This window comes from Pseudorca crassidens, chromosome 11 (assembly GCF_039906515.1).
Source record: "Pseudorca crassidens isolate mPseCra1 chromosome 11, mPseCra1.hap1, whole genome shotgun sequence".
Taxonomy (NCBI): domain Eukaryota; kingdom Metazoa; phylum Chordata; class Mammalia; order Artiodactyla; family Delphinidae; genus Pseudorca; species Pseudorca crassidens.
The window spans coordinates 294,837-311,906 of NC_090306.1; the positions used below are offsets into that span (position 1 = coordinate 294,837).

Genomic DNA, 17,070 nt, shown 5'->3' on the forward strand with positions numbered 1-17,070 from the left:
CACGAGGAACGTTTGTATTTAAAATTCCTCCCCTTCGTTTTCTTCTTCAAAAGAATCAGTCCCCACTTCCTCATAATCCTTCTCCAGGGCAGCCAGGTCCTCCCGGGCCTCGGAAAATTCTCCTTCTTCCATCCCCTCTCCGACGTACCAGTGCACGAAGGCACGCTTGGCGTACATGAGGTCGAACTTGTGGTCCAGGCGGGCCCAGGCCTCGGCGATGGCCGTGGTGTTGCTCAGCATGCAGACGGCCCGCTGCACCTTGGCCAGGTCTCCCCCGGGGACGACCGTGGGGGGCTGGTAGTTGATGCCCACCTGGGGAAGAGAGGGTGAAGATGCGGCAGTCAGCGGATAACACAAGCTGGGGCACCTTGGTCACGTGGTGGGTGGGGCAGCAGGCCTGGATGTGAAGAGGGGATCAGGAGGTGGGACGGCGGGTGGGTAGAGAGGTGCGTGTGGGAGAGAAAGCAAAAGCAAGCGGCACTGGGCCGGGAGACTCAAGGGGAGGGGAAGGGCTGGTGGAAACCCTAGTGGGAGACTCAAGCAGGCAAATGAGGATAGGGAACAGGGGGTCAAGCAGGGCGCGTGTGCAGTGCCAGCAGACAGGGGTTATTATAAGTTCACTCCTTCCAATGGTATCTCGGGTTCCTCTTAGTTATGCTGTCAACAGGTTTAGGGCAGTTTCTCTGCCAAGGGTGAAGGGCTGTTTAAAAGATCAGGGAGAGGACTTCTCTGGTGGCACAGTGGTTAAGAATCTACCTGCCAATGCAGGGGACACAGGTTCGAGCCCTGGTCCAAGAAGATCCCACATGCCACTGAGCAGCTAAGCCCGTGTGCCACGACTACTGAGCCTGCCCTCTAGAGCCCACGAGCCACAACTACTGAAGCCCACGCGCCTAGAGCCCATGCTCCGCAACAAGAGAAGCCACCGCAATGAGAAGCCGGCGCACTGCAACGAACAGTAGCCCCCGCTCGCCACAACTAGAGGAAGCTCGTGCACAACAAGGAGGACCCAACGCAGCCAAAACTTAATTAATTAATCAATTTTTAAAAAGATATCCTCAAGCAATAAATAAAGAGATGCAAAAGGTTCTGCGGATGGTGTCAGCATTTACCAGGCCCTCTGTCTCTGGGGAGTGGGGTTTCTTGGAAGAAAAGCATGGAAATCAAAGAAAGTCAATTAAAACTCTTGCTGGATGAGCCAATCCCCCAAGTTCTGGCAGCACGGAGGGTCCTCCAAGTTGATCCAGCCCACCCTGACGAGGGGGCTAATATCCCGGAAGTCTCCCTTCTCCCCACACATACCCCAAACTGGAGCCGACCCCAGGAGCTCTAGGAACCTGGAAGGGGCCTCAGGTGACGACTGTGATAATACTCATGGGACACTGAGAACCATGGAGCTGGCCCCAAAATGCCTGTCCACCAGGCCACCAGGTCTTAACTGACAATCTCTTAAATTCACAGCTTTAAAATGCATGTCCTCTGAGAGGTGGAGGTGGGAGTGGCAGCAGGCTGTACAGCCAAGGTGGGTAACCCACTAAATGAATTCACAATGATCTATCATTCCTCTTAAACAAAAGTGGCATCTTGGGGGTGGAGGTGATGCTGAGACAGGCGCGAAGGACCAAAGGGAGAAGGGAGAAGGCAATGCCACATGACATTTCACTAGACCAGCCAACTCTGCTCTCTTTTCAGCAGTAGCAGCCCTTGACCCTGGGGAGGATGCTACAGGGTGAAGTTCAACACCATCCACCCCCACGGCATGTGCCTTTCTGAGAAGCAGCTAAAGGTTCTAGCACTGCCTTATCTTTCTGGTCATAACCCTGGAGCTTCAGCTTAAAATAAAGGGGCAAGAATACGGGGGCATGTCCTTTTTGTTAATTTCTCCACCACCCTCATATCTCATTCTTTTTTTTTTTTTTTTTTTTTTTTTTGCCTATTCATTTTACTACTAGATTGTTTTGTTGTTTGTTTCCATTTGAAAGAAAAAAACCCCAACAACTTGGGGGAAGATCCTGAATGTTTTCGCAAGAGTGACCAGAACTGCCACATAAAAATAGGCACAGTCCAGGGGAAAGGATTCTGTACGTGGCTGGAGCAGAGCAGGGTGGGAGATGCTCTCTGCCATCAGCCTCTCAGCTGAGAAGCCAGCATGAGGTGTCTTGTTTCCGTTAAGTCCCAGCAGGGAAAACTGAGACGTGCTCATCTCTGTCTCGAGCAACTGTCACAACCACCTCTGGTGCTCAGCAAACCTCTAAATTATTAAAGGCCTGCCAGGGGTCTAATTAACATGAATGGTGGCAGCCGCTTTGATGGTGGACTCGGATGAGACCGTGGGACACAGGACAAAGCAGTCAAGCAGGCACGAGTGCAGGGGCAGCTGCCTGCCCGGCCAGGGCGACTCAGGGGGCGGCTTCCAGTGCTCGACATCTTCTGGTCCTGGGAGCTGGGGGTCTTCCCTGGCTATTGTGTACCCACACCAACCCTCAGAGTCTGGTGTTCCCCAGACCGCAGACCTACAACAGGCTCCCAGCTCACTCCTGCTTAGTGGAAATGTCAGGGTTTCATAATGTGAATCACAACCATATGATAACCATGAAACTTCTTATCCTTTCTCGAAATCGATGAAAACTTACAGGGTGAATAATTTTTCAAAATAAACTGGGGAGAGAAGAACACATCTTTTGAGGTGTTAGAGGAGGGAATTACACCTCTCCAGCAACTTGAATAATCTGGTTACTGCATTCTCTGATCTACCGTCAGATCAGAGCTACTTCCATCCAGTCATCCTCTTCATCCCACTTGCACACAAGTTCGTTCTAGCCCCGTTCACTCCTCCCTGTAAGAGAAAAGTCCTTTCTGCCTGACCTTTGAGATGTCTGCAGATCTTAGGGCAGGAGAGGTGGAGCCCTTCTCCCTACTGCACTAGTGCCCTCCCCCTCTTCCAATAATCCTCTCAAAATCTCTCCTGACCTAAAATAGGTGAATGAACGAATTAATGAATGAAATTAGTGTTACATTTGGCTTAAGCCCCTCTTCCCATCTCATCCCAGAGCTCCCACGGAATGTGCATCAGTCCAAGACCCTGAGTGTCCACCTCTTTCTCCCCATCCTTGGTGTCTCCCTCTGCTTCTCTAGCTGTCTGTCTCCACCGAGCCACCAGCTCTCACCTTGAAGCCTGTGGGACACCAGTCGACAAACTGGATGGTCCTCTTGGTCTTGATGGCAGCAATGGCGACGTTCACATCCTTGGGCACCACGTCCCCCCGGTAGAGCATGCAGCAGGCCATGTACTTGCCGTGACGGGGGTCACACTTCACCATCTGGCTGTTGGGCTCAAAGCAGGAGCTGGTGATCTCGGCCACGGACAGCTGCTCGTGGTAGGCCTTCTCGGCCGAGATGATGGGCGCATAGGTGACCAGGGGGAAGTGGATGCGGGGGTAGGGCACCAGGTTGGTCTGGAACTCGGTGAGGTCCACGTTGAGGGCGCCGTCGAAGCGCAGGGAGGCCGTGATGGAGGACACGATCTGGCTGATGAGGCGGTTGAGGTTGGTGTACGTCGGGCGCTCGATGTCTAGGTTGCGGCGGCAGATGTCGTAGATGGCCTCGTTGTCGACCATGAAGGCGCAGTCCGAGTGCTCCAGGGTTGTGTGCGTGGTCAGGATGGAGTTGTAGGGCTCCACCACGGCCGTGGACACCTGGGGGGCCGGGTAGATGGCGAACTCCAGCTTAGACTTCTTGCCGTAATCCAGGGAGAGGCGTTCCATCAGCAGAGAAGTGAAGCCGGAGCCGGTGCCGCCCCCGAAGCTGTGGAAGATGAGGAAGCCCTGCAGGCCTGAGCAGGCATCTGTCTGGGAGCGGAGGACACGAGACAAGGCTCTGAGGACTCCCTCACGGGCCTCTCTGTCTGCCCCACTCTATCCCTCAACATTGTCAAGTGGGTGAAATCAAAACAGCCTTGAAGGAGCAAGGAAACACAAAGGAGCCTCGGCAGTCTTGGGAGGAACCGCTAAAATACGGGCAGCAAACCTGCACACACCTCCGGGTCCATGAAGCTTCCAGCCCAGTGGCCTGGTTGGACCAGGAATGAGCTTCCAGAGCCACGGCGGTTAATGACTTTGCCCCATGAGGGCCCCAGCTCCTTGCCCACTTCCCCAGCCCTAGTCATTTGATCTTGCGGGAACTGCAGACCTACACATCCCAGCCCAACCTTGGAAGGTGGCTCCGGAAGATAAATGGGTCAGAGAACCTGAGATTTCACATCAACTTTGCCCCTTCCGAGTTGTAAAAATTCGAGCAAGTTACTGAACTGAATCCTCCAGACTCATGTTTCTTCTTGGTTAAAGTGAGAACAATAAAAAATATTCATCTCGGGCTTCCCTGGTGGCGCATTTGTTGAGAGTCCGCCTGCCGATGCAGGGGACGTGGGTTCGTGCCCCGGTCCGGGAAGATCCCACATGCCGCGGTGCGGCTGGGCCCGTGAGCCACGGCCGCTGGGCCTGCGCGTCCGTAGCCTGTGCTCCACAACGGGAGAGGCCGCAGCGGTGGGAGGCCCGCATACCGCAAAAAAAAAAAAAAAAAAAAATTCATCTCATGAGGTTGTTGTGATAATTAAGCAAGGACCTGACAGCTCTCACCGGAACTAAGAGAATTCACAGGTCACAGAACTTCCCCATTGGCCGGGATCTATGACTGTGTTCAGTCCTGTGGTTCTGAGCTTTAGGGATCACAGATGGCTCTGAGACTGATGAACCCTACTAGCCCTCCTCTAAACAGAAAATTCGGCATCCTTAGCTCCCAAGGACCCCTGATCAAGCCCAACCTTTTCCGTTGTACAGATTAGGAAAGGGGGATCAAGTACAAGGGACCCACCCTGAGCTTTCTAGTCAAACCAACCCGGTTCAGATCCTGACTTGGCCACTTTCTAGCTGCGGGACCCAGACCAAGTTATTGAACCATCCTGGCCCTCAATCTCCCCATCTGTAAAGTTCAAGGACAAGACCTCCTTTGTATCATTATTTAGGGGATTAAACGGAACGTATTTGACATTGGTAATGCTGTTTGTAAGTGCTGAAATAGATCAACAATCTTCCTCTTCTCTTCCAAGTTAAATGCTTTGTTAAACTGTGCTGCCAGGAAACAAAGAGCTTCGCCTTTCTCACACCTGGAATTTCCCCAGACACCACCGGGGCATCACCTGGAGGGCAGCCCACAACATCCAGCCAGAGGAAGGGGCGTGAGCCCTGTGAATGCCTCTTACGGACATAAGCAGAAATTCCCAGATCTTAGGCGTTTATCCTGTAGCCAGGGGTCACGTGCCTCCACCCAGCCTGTTCAGAGAGGTGAATCCTAGTACGTCCAGCTCAGCAGCTCCCTGCCCTTGTAAACACATACCAGTTTGCGAATGCGGTCCAGCACCAGGTCAATGCTCTCCTTTCCCACCGTGTAGTGGCCGCGCGCGTAGTTGTTAGCTGCATCCTCTTTTCCTGTGATCAGCTGCTCTGGATGGAAGAGCTGGCGGTAGGTTCCTGCCCGAACCTCATCTACCAAGAGAGGGGACCGTCAGTGTTACTACCTGGTTCCCAGACGAGAATACACATGGCACCCCTACCTACTGAACTCCATTGAGGTGGAACCAGACAACCCTATAATATACCTGCGAGGCTAAGAGAATTCCAGGGTAACACAGGCACTAACAGAGCCAGAAGCCCGGGACTCAAGCAGCAATGAGAAGCTAGCTGCTCTACTGGCTGGACCTTAAAAAGCCTTGGGTTTACAAAGCTGGCCAAACACCAAAGTTGACTGCCTCTTCCCCCTGGACCCACAAGGCTTCCCTCCTGTTTTTCATTCATGCTGCAAAATTTACCCCAGAATTTAACCCGATTTCACTTGCATCCAAATGTTCCAGGGACACAGAGAAAGATTCAGAATATGCCTGGCTCCTAGGCTCCCCCAGAATTGTCCCAGCCCTAACCTCCATCTCTGGTGGCAACAATACATGTCAGGCATTAGAGATATTTCAGAACAACTTTGAAGCAAAGCTATGTTCCAGGCTCCAGAAGAGCTGGAGCCCAAGAGAGGCCGCGGGGCCGGGGGCTCTGCTCACCTCCAAGGTCCACGCAAGGTGGACACACGGCAGGCCAAGGTGCCTCAGGCCCCACCTACAGCCCCTCTCTTCTACAGGGTCCCTCTGCTCCCCCAGGGAAAGCACCCATCTATGCAGTGGCCTGGGAAGCTCATCTGCCCTTTCTGTATTTGTACAAGCGTCCATGGGATAGAGGGCCTGGGGTCTGTGGCCCTAGAAACAGTGTTCAGGCACCGCAGGCAGTGCCCAGACATCCCTGGGGGACTTGTCCACCTTCGCTGGTGAGCAGACTTTGAAGATGAGAAAATCCTGATGAAGAGCGAGGACTGATCCAGGGGGTACTGGGGCCGGGGGAGCTGGGAGAGCAAGAATCCTGCCCCAACACAAGTCAGAATTCCTGCTCCCTAAGATCCAGAAGAGGTTCATTCTAACCTACGGCAGCCTCTGGCTGTAAGAGGAAGCGCCTGCTGCTATTTCGTCTCGTGTGCGAGACGCTGCAAGGTTATCCCAGGCCGCCGGGACAGACTGCAATTACCGTAGGAGCGGAAACATACACTTTGGGAAACTGACTGTTGGAGGGCACCTTATAATTTCTGAAATTATTTGTATTTTGACCCTTAGTGTTTAATAAACAATGTCGGCAATGTCGCTCTGTCTCAGCAGATTTCGGTGGAGAGCACTAGGTTGGAGGTTTAATGGGGAGCAGAGATCTGTGATCCCCACTTGAGATCCCGAGACTGCGGAGAACTCTAGGAGCCAAGAGTCACGTGGTGGGGGGCTCCGGATGAGCCACCCCTTCCACGTGCAGATCTGCTTCCCCAGACACCACGGCCTCTGCAGTCCGGTGCTGTCCCTGTGCGGGGACCCTGGCCCACACTCACCCACCACGGTGGGCTCCAGATCGACCATGACGGCCCGGGGCACGTGCTTCCCGTTGCCGGTCTCGCTGAAGAAGGTGGTGAAGGAGTCGTCGTCCTGGACCTTGCTGGCCTGCGTGCCAAAAGTGCCATCGGCCTGGATGCCGTGCTCCAGGCAGAAGAGCTCCCAGCAGGCATTGCCGATCTGGACCCCTGCTTGGCCCACGTGGACGGATATGCATTCCCGCTGCGGGGAGAGAGCAGCCCAGTCAGAGCCCCAGCCCGGCCATGCCTCTGCCCCAGGCCCCCAGGCCCCCACCTCTGAGGACCTGTCCATCCCTGGAACTCGACGGGCAGGACACCCATGCCTCCCGCCATGCCACGCCCCAGCCACGTGGGGTCTGGGCACCACAGCCTCCGGATCAAGACTCGGTTCCAAAGAAGCACCGCAGCTTTGTGGTTTGCTGTAAAGATTGCTTTCCAGGGTTAATCCTTTGTGTCAAGAAAAGGAAAAAGAGGGCAGCTGCGTGGAGGAAACTGGGCTAATTCCAAACCACGAGACTCCTGCACGGATGGAGCCGGTCAAAGGAAGAACAAGTGAGGACAGCAGAAACCACTCCCAAATCCACTGCCGTGCCCGGCGCAGGTCTCCCGTTCCTGCTGCAGCCTGAGCCTCCCAGCCACCGCCACACACACACGCACGCACGCACGCACGCACGCGCGCGCGCGCTCCCCGTCTCCGCATCACAGAACAGGGAAGCACACGGTGGAATGTACTTTGGAGTCTGTATCATGGGTGTCATTAGTGTTCTGGCTACAACTGTAGGAATGAGAAAGGATCAGTACATCAGCAAGGGAGGGCTGGGAGGGGACAAAGTAGGCGCCTCCTGAACTCTGAGGGACTGGAAAGTTCCTCTGTGGCCACCATAACCTGCTCCTTCGCCCACGTCAGGCCAAGTGCTAAGTAAAGCTGACCTTTAGAGTGTCCTTTTCTCCATGTTACTCTGGTGTGAAGCTGCAGTTACCTGATTGGTCCTGGTACTAACAGCTTAGGATGGGGAGGGGTGTGCGTGTGTGTTTGTGTTGTGTACATTCGTGTCGTGTGTATGTGTGTATATATGTGTAAGTGTGTGTGTGTGGATGTGAGTGTGTGAGTGTGTGTTATGGTTTTGCTGGGACGGTGTACTCGTCACCCCCAACACCCACCGGGGAAGCAGGGGCCCTGCAAGGAGACTGTGTGCTCCAGATGGAGCTGGGCAGGGAAGCACGTGCCTGCTCTGTGGCCTTCTATTCTTAACTGTGACCCGACCTGGCATTTTCCAGCTCCGGGGAACCCAAGCCAGGAGCAGAGCCTCCAGAGACCGTGGCTGGGCATGGGGTATGGGACTCCTGGGACCCTGGGGCTCCCTGGGTGTGGGTGCAGGGAAGCCAGCGGTGTCAGGAGCCGGTGCCCTAACACTTATACAACGTGGCACTGCTCCACACCTGTCTCTGTGCCCTGGCCTCTGTGCTTCTGTGAGGCTGGTGGCCAGGAAAGGGCTTTGCTCACAGCCACCCACACCCCAGGGCACAAATCTTGCCTCTCAAGTTACATGCTGCGCTGTGTGACCTGGGCTGAGTTACGTAAACCCCCTTCATCTGAAAAGCATAAGTTACCTCGATCACTTTTGTTGTGATTGCTCTTATCATTATGCATTTTCATTACTGGAGCTTCACTCTCCACCTGGAAGAGGCACAGGTGGAAAGCCGGAGACCTCAGGCTACGTTCCTCTCACAATGAAACGACTTTATCTTCGGACTCAATTCAGGCCTAAGGCAGCAGTGTCCTTCCCCCAGGAACCCCCCATAACCAGCAGCTACCGACCAGACCACACCTTCACATGCAGCTGTGGTTTCCTCGGGGGTGTGTGAACTGAGGGGACCCGGAGAGACCTGAAAGGAGCAGGTCCCACATGTTGTCCTGTGACCCCACCTCCCAACCATCCTCCAGGCATCCCCTGGGCCTTTCTGGAAGGAAACAGGGGTATTTCAGGAAGATCAAAGGTCAGAGAAGGAAGAGTAAAGGATCTCAGGGTCCTGAAAACCACCAACACGGTGATACGGAGGTTTTCACCCCCCTTTAACCTCATGCTAGTCAATATGCCAGTCTCCCCAGATGAAATCAGTCTCACACACACACACACACACACACACACTCCTTAGGAGGAGCAGTTTTCTCTGTTACACTAATTCACAAGAGTAACGGGACGTATACGATAGACTCAGGGGCTTCCCTGGTGGCGCAGTGGTTGAGAGTCCACCTGCCGATGCAGGGGACACGGGTTCGTGCCCCGGTCCAGGAAGATCCCACATGCCGCGGAGCGGCTGGGCCCATGAGGCATGGCCGCTGAGCCTGCAAGTCCGGAGCCTGTGCTCCGCAACTGGAGAGGCCACAAGAGTGAGAGGCCCGCGTACCGCAAAAAAAAAAAAAAGTACTCAGCCTTAACGTATTACACCCTTTATATGTAGCTCCCACTTTATAGAAAACACAGGGGTCCAAGGGATAAGGGACATGGCGAGAAAACGACATGAATCCAGAAGGTGAGACATTTTACAGGGAAATTGACCCAATCTTTTTAACTCATGAAAAACAAAGGTGAAGGAGGGACTGACCCACATCAGGAGGAACTTAAGACACATAACATCCACATGGAGTATGTGAATGTTAACTGAATTCTGGTTTGAACAAATCAAAATATGGTGTGGGGGGGACTTGCCTGGTGGCACAGTGGTTAAGAATCCACCTGCCAAGGCAGGGAACACAGGTTCGAGCCCTGGTCCAGGAAGATCCCACATGCCACAGAGCAACTAAGCCCGTGTGCCACAACTACCGAACACAAACACATCAGGTAAAGTAAACATGGCAGAGAAATAGTAATTATTAAATCTAGATGATGGATATATGGGTGGCGATACACTACCGTACTTCTCTGAAGGTTTGACGGTTTTCATACTAAAATGACAAAAATTAAAGAAAGGAAACAGTATGAGCCAAGTGACGGCTCCCCTCACCCTAACGACCCACTGCGAAGGGCCAGGCTCTTCCTGTCCCTTTTCACTCTGTCATTGATTCAACTAGCAATGACCAAGAGACCAGTTTGTCAGGGCAAAAGAGAACTTTAAAGTTATGGAGGGGGGAACTTCCCTGGCGGTCCAGTGGTTAGGACCTGGGTGCTCTCACTGTCGGGGCCAGGGTTCAATCCCTGGTCGGGGAACTAAGATCCCACAAGCCACGCAGCACGGCCTAAATAAATTAATTAATTACAAAAAGTCACATGAGAAATCACCAGTGAAATGAACAGTTAGGTGAGCCCCTCATTTAACTAATGGTGCTAAGGTCTGTGCACCATTTGCACCTGCTCTGAGAGGACAAGGACCCCACGGCTCCTCTGGCCACTGTGCCTCGTTGCCACCCACCCCATTCCTGCCTGGAGGCTCTATACAGGAACACGCAAAGCACCCCCAGTGCGGACGGCCTGGGGGCCGGCCCTCATGCCCAAGACAGGTCACCCATCTGCCATGACCAGGGACGTTATGTGAGCTCAGAGCCTTCAGGATTCTAGAGCTGGGCTGGCCTCACGGATCACCGAATATGATTCCCACCCCATTATTTTACAGGTGAAAAAGCTGAGGCTCAGAAAGGTAAAGGGGCAGATTGGAAATTTCACAGGGCAAGAGCCTGGCCCCAAATCCAGGTCTTCTGACCTCCGCCCGAGTCCTCTCCTTGACACCACCCACCCCCCTGCCTCGTTTGCACTCTTAACCCCCTGGGCTCTAGTGGGCCACACCTACGGCAGCACAAGCCTGATAGCAGAGAGCAAGGCAAGCTTGGACGGCAAACCTCGAAACCAAAAAAACTCCATCGCAGAGAGAAACGGAAGGGCCCGCGGTGGGAGCCTCTGAAAGTGGGCCACCCTCCCTGCAAGACCAGGACTGTTTCTCCGGGTGGTGAGTGCCGAGGCCGGGGCCCGGGGGTGAGCTGACTCAGCAGAGGGCCTTTACATCATGCGTTTGCTCCAAACTCATGTTTCAGATTCCCTCTCTGGCTGGGCAGAGTTCCTGCTTTCTCTCTCACACTGCTCCTCCCTCAGTTCTATTTTGACCCTGGGCTTGTAGGGCTCAGGCCAGCTTTCTGCTCCTGGGCCCCTGTGAGATGAAGGGGGTCCCACCAGTGGTGCTGGAGCCTCCGGCCCAGCAGTCCAGGGGGTGAAGGTGAGGGAGCTGGAGAGACCTAACACAGGAGCGCACTTCCTCGAGGAAAGCATGACACCCCTCCCCAGACCTAGTGCTGGGTGGCTACCAAAGTGACCTGCTCTGTTGGTTCCCACAGCACAGAGCTACTGTCGTTGTCTGCAAGACGGCATCAGGAGGGACTGGGCCAACTCCCACTCGCCCTTCAAGTCGCTCATTAGTCGTCCCCTCCTGCAGAAGGTCTGGAAGGCCCCGCACCAGCCGGGGCCCCACGCGCCCTCCCTCAGCCCCCGCCTCCCCATCACTGCTCTACTGCACGGCTCCTAGCCGCTCTTTGCTTTTCTGACTTACCCGGTGGAGAGCAAGGAGCCCCCATTTCCTGGCCAGATACCCAGCATCGAGTACAGGGCTTGACTGCAGCAGGGGTGATTGGAAAGAAAACCCTGCTGAGGCTTGGAGTCCATCTAACAAGGGGAGTGGCCAGGGCCTGAGAGGCAACAGGAGCTCAAAGGAGAAAAGACAGCTTGCAGCTTGGTTTCCCTCAGCAGGAATATTTGCAGACATCTTGGAGAATGTAGGTGTGCCAGCAGGTGTTTCAGCTGGACTCTGGAGCAGTGTGAACGAGAGGCGGGAGAATTTAGGGCAGCTCCCACAGACTGCTTGGTTTGTCCGAAGTGTAGGCTTGTGAAGGCTGGGCAGAAGCAGCATCAGAGCTGCCCACGAGCATCCTCCCCGGGGAGGGCGCCCAGTTCTGCAGGACAGCAGAAGAAAGACACTCCAGAACCTGGCAGTCCTCTTATAACTCCACTGCAAGGAATCTTTCCTTAGGTCAACCTTATATTATTTCTGTTTAAATAGTAATCGTTTCCTTTTCATTTGCTCTCAGAGGACTCTGATAAGCTCACTGCAATCCTCTGCAGAAGGAGGCTTTGTAGCTTTAAAAATAGTTTCGAACTATCACAAAACAGTGTAATTGGCATATTATCTTGGAAGGGACCTGACAGTGTAGGCCAGTGAAAACCTGAGACCAGGCCACATACCCCGACCACCTGTGGGTCAAGGGCCACACAGTTGCCTTCAGGAAGCATATTTTTAGACCCAATTACTTCTAGCTGTCAGGCTAGGATAATAAATCACCTACACTTCAGGATCTAGGTCGGAGATGACAGGTAAAAAGTAGAACCAGTGTTCCAGAGGGATAATTAAAGTAAGAACAACGTGGTTCACGAAAGACTGCACTACCTCTGCTCAAAATTCTTCAATTAGAGCATATTTGGACTCAAAGAATAGATAGCAAGCCAGAAACAGCAGGAACAGAGTCGACCTAAGTTAACATCAGGCTGCAGGCGCTGCAGCAGGGCAGCAACAGGGGTGGCAGAGACGGCCCTCAGGAGTGGCCAGGGCTGGTCGTAGACTCCTAGACTCTCTAGATCCTTTGAGGCCAAAGGCCCTTGAGCTTCAGCCGACACTGAGGTCAGGTGCCGGAGAAAGCGAGCGAGTGTTAATCCGCCGCACACGGTACCCACTCTCCTCCTGGTCTCTTCATCTGGGAGAAATTCTAACAGGACGATGCCGACGGGGGACGTCAGCCACAAAGGTCACAGACAGTCCTGTCAGTCCCTTGGTGGCCAAAGGGAGGGAGCAGTGGGTCTACTCTGCCCCCAAGAGCCACATCCTCCCACCCACCCCATCACTAGCCGTGTACTCACTAGCTCTTTCCTCCTCAAAAATTACTGTAACTTTCTCTCTTCCTCTCAAGGTCACTGAGGTCACTGAGCTGCAGCCTCACTCCCAGGCTCTGCATGGGCCCAACTGTAGCCCAGACGCTCCCTGTGGACACAGTGCCTGGGGGTGGGGCCTCTGCTGCCACCCAGAGCACGTGCCCAGGGACCTCTGGGGACCCGCACTTAGTGACCGCAGCCCCTGGGGTGCTCGGAGTCGGAAGCTAAGCCCGGGCCCTGTGGGGCTCAGCCACGCCGCCCGCTCAGGGCATCTGCAGAGGCCCGTGGACTCGGAAGCAGCATCCACCTCACCCCCAGGACACTCTGCCTTCTAGCTGCCCATTTCTGCAGGAAGACAGGCTCTTTGTTGCCATCTGATGCCAGTTCCCACCTGAACTCATGGGCCCGCCCCCCCCAAGAGGAGTGCAGTGAGGAGGCTGTGTTCTCAACTCCCCCCGTGAACCACAGACACGTTCTCTGAGGCCTGGAATCACCGACACCAAAAAAGTTGTCACAGTCTCAGTTCCCAGGAGACCTGCTTACCAGAGGGACCCTGGGAGCAGATGGGAATGCTCAGTTACAGGGTTAGTTCTAAAATCCTCACCTAGAAACTACAGAAATGCTGCATCCATCCTCAACACGGGCAGCCTTCCCCAACCCTCAGGAGGGAAGCCCAGCCACTGGAGGAAGGAGAGTCCTTTCGGCACGGGTGGGACTCTGGGTCCAGGTGTGCAGATGTGTCAGCCTAGCCTTTCAGGAATGAGTCAAGGGGTTTTGAAAAAGAGGTTCTGGGGACTTCCTTGGTGGTGCAGTGGTTAAGAATCCGCCTGCCAATGCAGGGGACACGGGTTTCAGTCCTGGTGCAGGAAGATCCCACATGCCACAGAGCAACTAAGCCCGTGTGCCACAACTACTGAGCCCATGTGCCGCAACTACTGAGCCCACGTGCCGCAACTACTGATGCCCACCCACTCTAGGGCCTGCATGCCACAACTACTGAGCCCACGTGCTGCAATTACTGAAGCCTGAACGCCTAGAGCCCGTGCTCCACAACAAGAGAAGCCACTGCAATTAGAAGCCCGTGTACCACAACGAAGAGTAGCCCCTGCTCGCCACAACTAGAGAAAGCCTGTGCACAGCAACGAAGACCTAATGCAGCCAAAAATAAATATAAATAAATAAATAAGTAAATTTAGATTCTGTGAGTGTGAAATGGTCAATAAAAATGTTTTCCCAGGCTTCCCTGGTGGCGCAGTGGTTGGGAGTCCGCCTGCCGATGCAGGGGACATGGGTTCGTGTCCCGGTCCGGGAGGATCCCGCATGCCGCGGAGCGGCTGAGCCTGTGGGCCATGGCTGCTGGGCCTGCGCGTCGGGAGCCTGTGTTCTGCAACGGGAGACGCCGCAACGGTGAGAGGCCCGCGTACCGCAAAAAAAAAAAAAAAGTTTCCCCATCAAGACAGTGCTGCCCATGTACATTAATGTTCCAAATAGAACCTGCTATACAAAATTCAGTGTTTCAAAATAAAGATATTCTCTTTCCAGAATATTCAGCCATAGGTTTTCAGTTAAACATCGTTCAACTTCTTTAGCACATTGAAAATAAGGTTTTACTTTACATTTTTTGGTTTATTAGGTATTTTCAGAAACTGGCCTATTGAATGCACGTTGAAGTTTGCTCAGAGAGCTGGATTAGAATCATGGGATCCCCTCTAAGACTCACTATGGCTCTCAGGTCAGAAGTAAAACGTGCAAGAGACAGCACTTTGAAAATTATAAAGCACTAGCTATGTGCTAGATATTATAAATATTAAATATCAAATCTTGAGTATGCTGCCTAGGATTTGCTTCAAAATAACAGGGAGAGAGGGGAAGGGGAGTAAATGAAGCAAGACTCATCATAAGTAGATAACTGTTGAAATTGGATAAGGCATATACAGGGGTTCATTATAACACTCTTCTTTTGTATATGTTTGGAATTCTCTGTAATAAAAAGGTTAAAATAGTAAAACTAGGTGGAGCCTTGAAAATTTGAACCATAAGCCCTCTTCATTTTGTAGATGAGAAAAACCACTTCAGAGAGGTTAAGTGACTTTCTTGAAGTCACACAGCTAGCTGCAGAGACAGGAGCCAAAACTCTGAACTCCCAGCTCAGCTCCTTCCGTGACCCGGCACCAGGGGCCTCAGGCAGGAGTGGATTCCTCTGGCCACGAGGAGGCTGCTCTGGGGAGGGAGGGTGCGGGACAGACCTGGACTAGACTCAGCAGAGCTGGGGCCAGAGCCAGGGGCCCTGGGCACTCTCCAGAACGAGCAGAGGCCGGGAGGAGGGCAGTCCTCACCTGTCCTGCTGGTCACTGACACCCGGGCAAGAGTGCGGAAAGCCTGACCTTGGCCTGTGAGACTGCTCACTCTGCCCCCTTCCCCACCCAACCTTTCCACCCCACTCCCAGTGGCCCAGACAGCCGGGCTCTGGACGAGGAGATTTCTGGTTTTCCAGGCGTCCGGGCAAATGTATTGGAGGCAAATTTACCCAGCCCAGGGGGGCAGGGGGTGAAGGGAGGAGGTGGGGGAGGTCCTCTCCAGCAAGTAAGTCCGCGAAGGAGACGGGCAGACCAGAGGCCAGGGTAGGAAACCACAGGTCTGAAGCCCCACCCCACCCCCCGCCTTCCGGAAGGAGAGCCCTGTGGGCCAGAGTCCTCTGGCTTGGACCACTGGAAAAACTGGGGAGTTGGAGCGGGTGCCGGGGGCCTGGGAAGCCCAAGCCAGATGGCCGGGGTTGGGAAAGGAGAACGAAGCCCCCAGGCGTGGGGCTGTGACGCCCTAAGTCCCCTGACACGTTCGGGGCTCTGTCACATTTGGCTGGGTGTAGGGACCTGACCGCCCACGCCCCCAGCCTCTGGGAATCCCTGGACTGCCTGCCCCTCCCCCACTCGGATTCCTGAGTTGCCTCAAGGTGATGCCTCAGAGCCTCACCTCTTCTGCGAGGGCCCCCATGTCCCCCTTCCCCTCACCTGAGTGTGCACATCTCCCTTGGGTCCCTTTAAGGGGCAACTCGCCCCCGTCCCTACTTTCTCTCTACGAGAAGGGGCACTGGCACCGGCTTGTCCTCCGCCCGAGGGTACGAATCCCTCGACCCTGAACTGACACCCCCAAGAGACTTCGAACTCCTTAGATCCAAAGCGATGGCTGCAAGCCCCCGCGTGGATGCGGCCCTGCGCTGGGCGCCGCGTACCCCCAACCCCCAGCGCACCGCGCCCCGGCCCGGCAGGCTCACCATCGCGGCCGCTCCCGTAGCCCGCTAGCTCCCGGCTGGGCCTGCCCACTCCAACTGCTCCAGATACAGCCGCCTCCGCTGTTGTGACACCAGGCGGGAGGGGGCCAGCAGCTGCCCTGCAGCATCACAGTGCTGGCGAGGGAGGGACCGGGCAGGTCACAATCGCTCCTCCCCGCCCACCCGCGGCTCGGGTCTCTGCCCGGGCGCCGCACGCGCGCGTTGCGCGGCTGGGCTCCAGGCTCCCACGCTAGGGTCTGTAGGATCAGCCTTTGTAATTCCAGCCGCTTAGGAAGAAATGTAAAGTGCTTAGAATAAACGTTCACGGTCCCCAAACTTTCATCCTCTTCCTGCGGCCAAACACTAGCTGCGCCAGGAAGGCCCGGCCCAGGCAGGAAAGGCACCTGCTTGGGGCTCAGCTCGCGAAGTCACCCCCAACCCGGGGGAGTGCAGGAGTGGTGGGGCAGGGTACCGGGTGGGAGGGACAGGCTCCGAGCTCAGCCCTGCTGCCGCTCGTCAGCCTGTGCTGAGTGAGGGGTGGAGCCTCTGCTCTGAAGCCCGCTGTGCCTCCATGGAGGCCGGCCTGCCTACTGGGGGATTAACTGAGATAAGAATTAGTGAGAATATAGCAGGTGCTCAGTGCGTCCTCTGTTCCCGCTTCTACTCCTCCCTCCACCATTATTTTCAAGTTTCTTTCTTGATCCATTTCTCATCACTCCCTCTTCCTACTTTTAAGCCCAGAACTTGCACAACGATACCAGGATTCTGGCTGCCTCTTTGCTCAGTAATAAGCCTTTCTCTTGGTGACCACAAGTGATGTTGAAGGGCCAGGGGCTTGCCCCGCTTCCCCTGGTTGCAGGGGGTGGGGACAACGGGTCTGGCCCTCTCTTCACACTTCAGATTTTGTCCACC

The 17,070-nt window shown here is 54.7% G+C and overlaps 1 protein-coding gene across 1 annotated transcript; it reads right to left on the reverse strand.

Moving 5' to 3' along the window:
* Nucleotides 1–16,319, reverse strand: TUBA8 (tubulin alpha 8). The gene is made up of 5 exons (XM_067755907.1): nt 16,162–16,319; nt 6,964–7,186; nt 5,392–5,540; nt 3,168–3,848; nt 1–312 (listed from the first exon to the last, which is right to left on the reverse strand). Exons 1-5 carry the CDS (start codon nt 16,162–16,164, stop codon nt 19–21), a joined length of 1,350 nt encoding a protein of 449 aa, XP_067612008.1. The 5' UTR covers nt 16,165–16,319; the 3' UTR covers nt 1–18.
* Between the last annotated feature and the right edge of the window lie 751 nt (nt 16,320–17,070).

What these genes read in the sequence shown, in the direction of transcription:
- TUBA8 (XM_067755907.1), bottom strand. An exon ending in TCTGGAGCCCACCGTGGTGG is followed by an intron (nt 5,541 to 6,963) that starts GTGAGTGTGGGC and finishes CTCTCTTGGTAG; the next exon opens with ATGAGGTTCGGGCAGGAACC. An exon ending in TGGACCGCATTCGCAAACTG is followed by an intron (nt 3,849 to 5,391) that starts GTATGTGTTTAC and finishes CTCCGCTCCCAG; the next exon opens with ACAGATGCCTGCTCAGGCCT.